Source organism: Cervus elaphus, chromosome 21 (assembly GCF_910594005.1).
Source record: "Cervus elaphus chromosome 21, mCerEla1.1, whole genome shotgun sequence".
In the NCBI taxonomy this organism is placed as follows: Eukaryota; Metazoa; Chordata; class Mammalia; order Artiodactyla; family Cervidae; genus Cervus; species Cervus elaphus.
In genome coordinates this window covers 25,995,045-26,006,418 of record NC_057835.1, presented here as the reverse complement: position 1 = coordinate 26,006,418, position 11,374 = coordinate 25,995,045, and the positions used below count along the sequence as shown (strand labels likewise).

General features: G+C 48.4%; 1 protein-coding gene across 1 annotated transcript; it reads right to left on the bottom strand.

The window, feature by feature from the left end:
* Positions 1–2,822: 2,822 nt before the first annotated feature.
* On the bottom strand, positions 2,823–5,515 carry LOC122679471 (transcription factor SOX-17-like). Its single transcript, XM_043880208.1, has 2 exons — positions 5,394–5,515; positions 2,823–4,180 (listed from the first exon to the last, which is right to left on the bottom strand). The coding sequence occupies exon 2, from the start codon at positions 3,646–3,648 to the stop codon at positions 3,064–3,066; it is 585 nt and encodes a 194-aa protein (XP_043736143.1). The 5' UTR covers positions 3,649–4,180; positions 5,394–5,515; the 3' UTR covers positions 2,823–3,063.
* Between the last annotated feature and the right edge of the window lie 5,859 nt (positions 5,516–11,374).

Genomic DNA, 11,374 nt, shown 5'->3' with positions numbered 1-11,374 from the left:
AAGGTGTCCTGCATTGCAGGCAGATTCTTTATTGTCTGAGCCACCAGGGGAGTCCAGGTCAGTTATTATTATTTTTAATCCAGGCCCCTTCACACAGAATCCATCACTCTGCTTTCTGCCAGAACAATTCTTTACTGCCCTGACCACCATTAACCATTGTTTGTCTACATGCCTTTCCTGCATGTAAAAAAAACATTATGTTCCTTGAGAACACAGAATGTGTTATCAATATAGTGCCTCGCATTTAATAGATGCTCAATAAACATTTGATAAAATAAATAGACAAACAGCTGACTTCTTGGGTAATTCTGATATCAATATTTTCATCTTTTTAATAGCCACGATCACAATCACCTCAAGAGATTTTAAATTTTGAAACACCCTGATGGTGTGTATGTGCACGCGCTGAGTCACTTCAGTCATGTCTGACTCTGTACGACCCTATGGACTGTAGCCTGCCAGGCTCCTCTGTCCGTGGGCCCGCCAAAGCCATTTGGTCAAAATCTCTTGGAAGGAGATCGAGTCTCAGTCTTCTTTCTAAAGAATAGATCACACTGTGCAGCTTGCTTTGATAATCACTCAGAAGATTTAGAAGGTACTAAATTCTCAGATGTTGTGCTACCGGAAATGCCTGGCTGTAACCTAGTATGAAACAAGCTGTTGACTTAAAAAATAGTCACAGCCTCAAAGTTGAGAGTTATGTTTTACTCAGTGGGGATTTTTAGGCCAAACCATTTGGTCAGAATCTCTTAGAGGGAGATCTTCTTTCTCAAAGGCTGAGTGTACTGTGCAGCTTGCTTTGATAATCACTGGCTTATGGTAGGTAGAGGGACTCAGAAGATTTAGAAGGCTCGGTATTCTCAGATGTTATACTACCGGAAATGCCTGGCTGTAACCTAGGAAGGAACTAGCAAATAAGAAATAGATTGGTGAAGTGTTCAACAATAGCTAATTTGGGGTGAGACCGATGGAAATGCCCAGTGGGTGTGGGCGTGACACCACCAGCAAGGTTGCACCAGGGCAGCGATGAAGAGGGGACCTGACCAGTGTGAGCTGGTGCACACCCAGTGTGAGCTGGTGCACGCTGGTGTGAGCAGTGCTGGTGGTGTTACGCCCACACCCACTGGGCATTTCCATTGGTCTCACCCCAAGTTAGCTATTGTTGAACGCTTCACCAATCTATTTCTTATTTGTTTGTTTCTTCCTAGGTTACAGCCAGGTATTTCCAGTAGCACAACATCTGAGAATTCAGAGCCTTGTAAATCTTCTGAGTCCCTCTACTTTCCATAAGCCAGTGATTAACAAAGCAAGCTGCACAGTACATGATCCTCTCAGCGGGCATAATGGCTTCCCATGGCTGTCAAGCTGTAGTTTTAGGTCGAGCATTCACAGGACTTTGGAGGAAAGCGAGATCTCCCTGGCGAGGTGGAAGGGCGGGCTTTGAGGAGGGCGCAGAGCGGGGAAGAGCAGGGCACACATGGCCAGTGGGCAAAAATGACCCAGAACTGTCCAGTGGCTCTTCTAAAATGACTCTGTGTTTGTTCCTGAACACGGCATGTGTTAGGTCATGAATGGTCCCTAAGAAGTCAGTGTGGCTAAGGGACCTAGGGCCTGACACTGCAAGAGTGGGGTGTCACCCTTGTCTGGGCATTTGTTAGAAATGCAGCATCTCGGCCCTACTCAGTCGGAATTGCGTTGTATTGAGCAAGAGGCAGACCCACTGTGATAGTGAAGGAGAGGGAAGCCTGGTGTGCTGCAGTCCAAGGGGTTGCAAAGAGTCGGACAGGACTCAGCGACTGAACAACAAGACCCAATCTGAGTCGAAAAGCACTGTTGTAACTCAGGATTGGACACAGAAATGCTGCCCTGGCCTGGAACTCGGCATTGCTAACCACCTCTCAGGCAGGGCAAACACTGCTGCCCCAAGACCCCCACATCTGACGACTGGAGGGTTTCGCCATCATGTCTACAGCCTGCTTGCTCCCTGGGCATCTGTTAGGAATCTCTGTCTCTTAAGCAAGAAGAACGCCAACACTGAGGTTTTTAAACCGTACACGCACACCTGAAGAGTTCAGAAGTCTGGCCCTCCTTCCTCCCGGGAGCCTGGACTTGCCGGCTCAGTACTGTCCCCTGGAATGCAGGTTCTGTTGTGGCCCAGTCCACCTCTGCAGCAATGGCTTCAGCCCTGCTCCACACAAGGATCCCGAGGTTGAGAAGAGCAGCGGCTAGCTGAGGGTCCATCCTGGTATCCCTTACAGGTCACACACACAGCCCGGCAGCTACCTTGGTCTGGAGTTTTGTGCTGAGCTCCCTCCCATGGAGCTAGCTGATTCCGGGAAAGCCTGGACTTTTTCTACCGCAGAAGACACGGTCCTCACCCCCTCCCTGGGGCAGCATCCATGCCCCTGTCCTCTAGGTCTATAGGTAGGTCTGGCCAAGGAGGAGCAGTCTCAGAAAGTCAGGAGAGTGACAGGAGTTTCTTCCAGGGTCTATTTTCTGGCCCCATCCTGGTGGGTACTGACTGACACAGCTTCACTCCTCATCCCCCAGCCAGAGGTCCTGCCTGGCTAGCGGGATCCCTAAGCCCACCACTACCCTGGGCTCCAGTAAGGCCTCTCCCTCTTCCACCCACCAGTGATGGGTGACGCTCTGTGCCACTGCCTGGCTTAGGAAGCCAATGGTCCCTCCGAAGAGCCCCCTATATAAACACTCTCTTTGCCCCTTAATCTTCCTTCTTTCACCATTTTAATTAAGACCCCAACTGACACAGACACAACTTATTAAATAATTTTACCAAAGAATATAAAATCTCCATATGCAGATACTTTTTGAAAGATTTACAAATTTACAGGTGTCCATAACCAAGAAGTCTAGAAACAGTGGCTTGAAATGCAAAAGATACACAGTCAGTGTTAAAAGTTTAAAACCAACTGGGGTAAGAGAACTTTCCGGGGGAAAAAAAGTGCTTTCTACCGCGGTTCATCAAATTTTCACTGAAGCCGCGGACACTTTGCATCGCCTCCTTTGAGATGGTAACAGTGTTAAACGTTGTTATTATTACCTTCATTCGTGGACAAACAGCAAAGTTTCATAGGCCGGTGGTTTTAATTCAGCCGACCTCCGAGGGCAGAGCGCCGCCGGTTCTAAGCCAGCATCACGAGGGCGAGCAAGCAGGTGGGGGATCGCGCGGTCCCCTGGTGGAGCCTCGGCGGAGGGGTTGGGGGTGAATTCCGTGCGCTGGGGGTCTCCAGGCCCAGCCGGGAGGCAGGGACCCGACGGCCCACAGTGTCTGGGCATCGGCGCGGCGAAGAAGGTCGGGTCTGGCTCCACGCGGTCCAGGGGGTCTTGTTGAGCGTGGGCAGGGGGGATCCGTAGAGCGGGGGCGCGCCCAGGCCCTGGCAGGGGCGGGGGGAGTTGGTCCGGTTGTCTCGTGGGTTCAGCAAGGCCCCAGCGCAGCGCCACCTCCTCCAGGAAGCCCACCACACCGCCCACCCCGCTTCCCTGGGGACCGAGTCGCTCCCAGATCGGATCTCGCAGAGCCGGCTTGAGTCCCTCCGGCCGGAGGCCCGCAGAGGGGTGGCCCACAGAGGTGTGCTCCACATCTTCCACCATCCGAGTGAAGACGGCGAGGAGCTTCATATTAGCCATCTGTCAGACCGGAACTCGGTCCCCCGAGGGGTACTGCGGCCGATTTTACCCACCGCGACCGAACGAGTCACTCGGGTGGCCGCTCAGTCCTGAGTTACTAGGGTCCTAGAAGTGCCCACGAAACCCCATTCCCCCGGAGCCCGACCCCGGCCCCAGTGAGGCAGACCGATGGGGAACGGTGACCAGGAGCGAGGACCGCCGGCGGGGTTTTCTACCCACCGCCCGGCTGCCAGCATTCCCGAGACCCGAGAGCAAGAGGACCGGTCCGAAGACTGCGCTTAGGACCCGCGCAGTTCCAGCCTCTCCCTCTCAGGCGAAAGGAGTTCCCCCAGGGGTCCCCTATTGCTTAAATGCAGCGCCTCTGCGTTCGTGCGCACAGGCTGTGTTTGCACGAGTGGGAGACAGTCTTAGGGCTGTAATTGTGCATGAAGGGATTAGTATACAAACTTACGTGGGACCGGAGATGGGATAAGTGGGTCTGACCCCAGGGGAGAGGGGGGAAGACCACCAACCTGGTAAACAGAGGTTCAGCCTGTAGGAACATAGGAGTGCCAAATTACACACACACACACAAATGTGTGTGTATTTATATATTATATATGTATTTTATATTGCATATGTATTTATACATTTCATATAGTATATATGCACCTATACATTATATATGGATTTATATGTTTGTGCATTATATGTTTATATGTATTTATGTACCATATATGTTCAAAACAGTCAGTCTTAAAGGAGATCAACCCTGAATACTCGTTGGAAGGACTGATGCTGAGCCTGAAACTCCAGTATTTTGGTCATCTGATGCGAACAGCTGACTCATTGGAAAAGTCTCTGATGCTGGGAAAGAATAAGGCAGAAGGAGAAGAGGGCATCAGAAGATGAGATGGCTGGACAGCATCACCGATGCAATGGACATGAACTTGGGCAAACTTTGGGAGATGGTGAGGGACAGGGAGGCCTGGCGCTCTGCAGTACATGGGGTTTGGAAGAGTCAGACACGACTGGATGACTGAACAGCAACAATGTATATATTATATATGGATTTATATATATGTTCATATATTATATATGTATTTATATAATATATATATTTAACTGAAAAGGCAAGCTGCAGAATAATAGGGAGAATACACCCCATTTGTGGGGGCAGGAAGAGGGAAGAATCCTACAGGACAGGTAGAGGCCACTAGTTTTTCCCTTGATGTTCTGCTTATATGACTATCGAACAAATAGGAAAAGTTATAATTGTTAATGAAGCTATTTATGCAGAACACAAATGATTTTGCATTGGTAAGATGAAAATAAAGCCTGGCCATTTTTTTTCTTTAAAAAAAAAAAATAGCCAACTCTCCCCCAAGTCGGAAAGACCGAAAGTAAAAGGAGCTTGAACTCCTCACAACCAGAGGCCATGGCTCCCGCCTTTCTAACACCAACTTCAGCATTTAAAAAAAAAAAAAAAAAAAACAGAGCTCAAGATAAGCAGCCTATATCACTCTAAATTCTAAAGCTCTGCACGTTTTCCGAAAGGTGCCCTTAATTCATTTCCAGCTTTATTAATGATCAGCAGTTTTGTCTGCCGTAAATCTCCCAATTTCTACCTGAGAAATAAAGAAGGAATCAGCTCTTTTTTAAAAACTTTTTTAAAAAAAGCACTCGTTTTCTTTTTTTACAGAAACTTGCCTGATTAGAGAACATCTTTAGAACCATTTCGAAGACCGCAAAAATATATTCTTTACCATTTACACCTGGAGATGGTGAACAGTTTGTCTTGAACCTGATTTCATCTCCTGCTCCCAAGACGATTCTGCACCTGCCTGTTCACCGCTTTCCTGCTGGTAAAGCTCCAGGTAGGAGCGAGTTCTCAGGGGTAAACGCACGCAGACTTCCCGGAGCCAGCGTCCCCTCCACCCCACCGCACCCAGCCCCGCAGGCGCCCCCACCCCTTTCTCCCTCCTGCGTTCCCCCTGAAGGAGTCCGGCGCAGCACCGCGTCCTGCGCACCCGGGCGTCCTGCGGGCTGCCGGCGCTGCTCCTCGAAGGCGCCAGGTGGAGACTAGCCCTCAGTCGACCTGCGGTCCCGACCGGCTCCCCGCCGCTCGCTGCCGCCCTGTCTTCAGTTTCACATCCCCAGGGGGCCCAGCCTGGCGGTTCCGGCGCACCGCGCGCTCCGGGGCTGGCTCGGCTGTCTCTTGCGTACCCCACCTTCGGGCTGCTCTCGGCCATCCAGCTCGGCCCAGCGCCCGGCAACCCCTCGCCGGACACGCCGCCTCGCCCGGCCGGAGGGAAGGAGTCGGGAACGGGAGGGGGAGATGCCCGCACCCCTGGCCCGACCCCCGGCCCCAGTCGCAGCCCAAGGCGCAGTCGGCGGCCCCGCCGGCTCAGGGACGCTGAGGGCGCCTCCTGGCCCTGGAGTCGTTCCTGCACAGACCTCCTGACCCTTCGAGAGCCCTGCTCCCGGCGCTGGCCGCACCCGAGCGGCCGAGAATCAGGGCCGGAACACCGCAAGCGCGGCCACCCGCTCCCTACGGCGTGGTGTACAGTCTGGGTTTACCTTCTCGTTCGGCAGAAAGTCTCAGGCCGGGGCCCCAATCCCCTCCCCTCCTCGGGGGAGAGTCAGATCCGGATGTCCCGTTGGGACCTCTGAGGTCCCCGCGCGGCAGAGCCCCTCCTGAAAGATTCGGAACGGAAACCCTTCGAGGCCGATTCGCTCCGGGCGGCGCACACCGGCTCCGAGCAGCCCGCCCGAGGGCGCAGAGCCACCGGAGCGAGCGAAACCCCTCGAAACGAGAGCACGCCTTGCAGTTTTTCTGTCCGGGTCACCAGGGGGGCTGTACTCTCCTCGACCCGCACCAAACCTGAGAGCTTTTACCTTCTAGGTTGAGTCCCTTCAGGGTCTGGTTGAAATGCCCCCTGAATTAGGAGCAGCCGGAGCGCATTTCCCCGCAAGCGGAGCGCGGCGCCCTGGGCTTCCAACGCCTTCTGCGCCCGGAGACGACCGCGCGGGAGGGACTCGCCGCCGCCTCCCGGGACCTGGGCCCGCGCGTGGCAGAGGGTGGGGGTGGGCGTGGAAACTGACTGTCGAGCGCAGGCTTCGCCCCTGAACATGATTTTCATTTTCTTTGTGCAAAACTTCAGGGACACGACTTCTCCTTCCTACTGGGAGGAAGAAGGGACTGGATCTAAAATCACTACCACGGTGGGAAGCAGTCCTGACTGGGATTGATTGAAATGCTGTGAACACAGATGCCTTTGCATAGAACACATGCATCACCATCACTATTCCGCCTGCTCCCTCCCCTCACCTCACACACAGAAAATTTATCCCAAAACATCCCCTTTCGCCGGACAGAGGAGAGCCGCAGGGAAAAATAGGGGGCACTGATATTCTTACTTCGCAGAGGGGAGAGAGGACTTCCTGCCTTTGGAATGAAACAAACAACAGCAACAACAGCCAAACGGAGCGAGGGGTTTGCCCAGAAGGCGAAGATAATCAATAGAACAAACGGAAATAAGGCTGTTCGGTGAACGGAGGCCCGGGACGGCGAGCCTGGAAGTCAGTGCCTAACACTGATGGACGTGGAACTAGCCTCTCCGGCACATTAATAAATTAATCGCCAGAGGAACAGTTACTGATGTAGGTAAAGACCCACAGGACCAAAAGGGGAGACAGGGGAACTGACTAGTTTTTGGATGCCTTAATTTTTCTGAAAGCTGACATGAAGTAATGGTTGTCAGGCAAGAATCATTTCTTATAACCAATACATAAAATTAAAAAGACGAATTAAATAGGAAAAAATTTTAAATCATGTTTAATGAATTTAAAAAGCTATACACTTGCCATACCCACAACCTCTTTACTGAAATCGCAGACTTGAATTTCTGTTTTATTTCTCCCTTCTGTAATCTCCCATTTCAGTTTAATATTTTTGGTGTGTGTCTGTGTACATCTACAATCTGGAGTGTTTTTTTCAGACACCCAAACAGATTTGTTAAAATAAGCAGAATCTGGACCTATGTACTGGAGAAGGAAATGGCAACCCGCTCCAGTATTCTTGCCTGGAAAATCCCATAGAGAGAGAGGCCTGGAGGGCTACAGTCCCTGGAATTCCAAGAGTCAGACATATGTATCCTTATGGCTGATTCATGCGGATGTGTGGCAGAAACCAACACAATATTGTAATTATCCTCCAATTAAAAATAAAAATTTAAGAAGAATATATTTAGTAGAAAACATGCACACACAAAAATTAGCAGAACCCAGTATGTAGGGAACAACTCTAAAATTGTCCCTTCATTTCATGGGTGGGTCAGAGTTTTCTTGTCTTCACAGAATCCAACCACTACCCTGGAAGAAATAACTTCCAAGGACTTGGGTGGTTTAGAATCCCTTCTATGTAGTTCCAACATAACTTAAACCTGCTGGCGTTGCTTGGAACTCCTGGAAGCCAGCCTTTTTTTCTTTATGCACTTTCTTTCTTCATTCCACTCTATTTACTCATCCTCAAGAATTTCAACTCTTTTATGCCCTTAAAAAAATAAATGGCATGGCCATGTAGTTCAGGACTTGAGAAGCTATGAATGGTGGGGGAAAGTGCTGACTAAAAGGTGAATACTAGCAGTCTTGACACTGAGCAGTGTGTCCTGGTGGACTGTCCTTTTTATAAAGACCTTGAGATTTTCATACAAAATGAGAGTTGATATGAATTGAGGTATTCTATCTGAAGTTCTTCTTCAAGTGACAGTCATTTCCATTTTAAAACCAGAGAGGCTAAGCTGCCCAAAGCTCAGAGTGAAACACACAATCTGGATTCCCAGCTCACACGGACAAGCTTGCGAGGATGGGAAATTCTCAATCCACCAGACAAAACACCAGGGAAGGGGAATTACTGCTGTTTCTCTTTCCCAATGGGATAATGAAATCAAATCCCTCGAGTCTACTGGGAAAGATGGAGACACGTGGAATCAAAACGTTGAGAAGGGGAGAGAGAAGAGGAAGTGATTCCTGTGGTGCAGAAACAATCCTTTAAACACCATCTAATTTGTTCATACAGCAAGCCAGTAAGGGAGACAGATAGGGCTTGTATTGTTCTCCCTACTTTTTTACAGATGAGCGGAGACCAGGAAAAGTTAGTGCCTTTACCAAACTCACAAAGCTACGATGCTAAGCCAGAGAGGTCTTCTGACTCAAAGCCTTAGAGTTTTCTCCTTTCGAAACACTTCCGCTTATTCGGCCATTCTCTGCTCTGCTCCAAAAGCTTATGCTTTGCGTTGCTAGGTTTACAGTCCTGACACGTATTCAGCAGAAAGGAGTTCTAGCCACTGGCGACTGTCTCAAATAGAAGAGAGGCCGAACAGGAACTCCCCATTCCTTCAGGAATGTCCAATGGAAAACTGAGGGAGGTACCAAGTGTAAGCCAGTCACTCAGTCCATTTCTAAGCACGTAGAAGGTGCCCGGTTAGGAGACACATGGTGAACGCACGGTCGTTGTGCCCCGGTGCTCCTCGAAACCCCCAGGAATCAGACAGACCAGAATACTGCTAACCATTCTTTTCCTTGCCTTACAAGAGATCAAGTATGTGAGAGGGCGCTGACCATGACCCAGGAGGAATCTGGGCCCACAGCACGGCTGCTGCAGCATGTTGATCCTCATCCAAATCACCACACAGAGTGGAATTTCACAAACCATCCTTCTGAGCAACATCAGTTTGGGGATTTATGGATTTGACTGACAAAGTGTTTGAGACTTTGGCTCAAGTGGAAAGAAGACCCTTGAAACTAATTGTCTTCAGTAAGAATATGATGAAAAGTTTTTTCTTTTGTTTGATCAAGCTGTTTGGGCCTAAGCTGCAGAGAATGTTTATTTTAAAGAGCATTATTACTATTGCAGCAACAACTTATTTAACACTTGCTGTCAATGCTAAGAAATTTTGTATTTTGCTAAGAAGTACTGTTTTACGATATAAATACTATTTTGTACCACACTGAGACTTTTTAATAGCCAGAATTTTGAATAAAGCTGGGAGAATTGCCGGTGGTGAGGGTTTGGTGTTCGTGTGAGGCCCACAGTGCAAACTGATTCACGGGAAGCTGCCTAATGATTCAGGAGAAGCACAGAGCTTCCTCACTGGAGGGGAGGTTGAGGAAGGTGCTACAGTGAAAAATTAAGGGGATGCAGCTGATCCCAGATCAGGGAACCTCAAGGGATGTTCTTTGAGTCTCAGGTTGATCATTTTGAAGAAGGAGCAAGACATGCCTCATCCTATTCCAGACAAGGATGAACAGGGACACTAAAACCACTTTTTCTCAGATGAATACTCAGGATTCAGAAGGAAGCATCTTGTAAGCAGGAAGAATAAATCAATGCTGAAATAATACATGTGAAATCTCTCTCCCCCAGACAGTGCTGTCAAAAATAATCAAAGGTGAATAGGAGGAGGAAGGCAGTGTTGAACATCTATTTTGTGACCAAGACCGTTCTGAGTATTAAAAACAAAATGGGTACTTCCCTCATGACCCAATGGTTAAGAATCTGCCTTACAATGCAGGGGACACAAGTTAGATCCCTGAGTGGGGAACTAAGATCCCACATGCAATGGAGAGAAGGCACCCTGCAATGAAAGATCCCACATGATGTGTGCCCAACACAGGGGGGGAAAAAAGTAACAAGTAATAAAGCAAAACAAAATTAATAAAAGATAAAAACAAAATGAAATGGGACACTTAGAAAGTTGGACCACAATGATATATTTCAGTTTGTAGCACCTACTCCATTTTCTCTTAAATTCTTTTGTTTCTATTTGCTTTTCTTGACATCAGCACAAATTTATATAAAAATCTGAAGTCTTTTGCAGTATAATTCAGATTAAAGGTACAATCATCTTCTTACATATGAATAGTAAGTGAAAGAACTAGCTTCATTGGGATATGGTCTCATAGTTGCTTATATAAGGAGCTTACACATTTATTTGTAATTTATCAGACCTGCCCTTGTAGCTTTAATAGAGATGAAGGCAGTGTCTCAGGGGAAAAGAAAACATTCTCTTCTTTTCTGAGTCCCTCAAAGGTGTGTAGACTCTCCTGGCTTCCAGTCTGGGTACCTCAGCCCAAGAAATGGTTGGATTCCTACCTCCTGATATAATTCTAAAATACTTTCAAGGTAAAGATGAGGCAAGAAGGAGCAAGGGAAGTAGTGTGTCCTTTAAATATTTGTTCCCAAATAAAACCATTAAAACTGAGACAAATTTAATATTTGAAGAAAGTCATGACATCTATATACACTACCACGTGAAAACAGATAACTAGTGGGCAGACGCTGTATAGCATGGGGACCTCAGCCCAGGGCTCTGTGATGACCTAGAGGGGTGGGATGGGGGGAGTGGCAGGGAGTCTTCAGAGGGAGGTGATATATGCATACATATAGTTGATTCACTTCATTGTACAGCAGAAATTAGCACATTATAAAGCAATTATACTCCAATTTAAAAAAAAACAAAAAACAATCAAGAGTTGGTCCTTACAGTCACTTCATCTGAGTCTTTTTAAGGAAAGAGGACTCTGAACATGTGGTGGCACCAAAGACCTCTAACCCAAGTCAAGTTCTACATTCTGCCCTTCACTTTAAAATTGCATTGGTGTCTTTGACAGGACCCAAAACTCTTTTCCTGATTTTTCCATGAGGACCCACATTCTTATACTTCAAAATAAGAAAGGGTCATTT

Bases quoted from the DNA above. Each gene is read 5' to 3' on its own strand.
- LOC122679471 (XM_043880208.1), bottom strand. From the start codon at position 3,648: ATGGCTAATATGAAGCTCCTCGCCGTCTTCACTCGGATGGTGGAAGAT.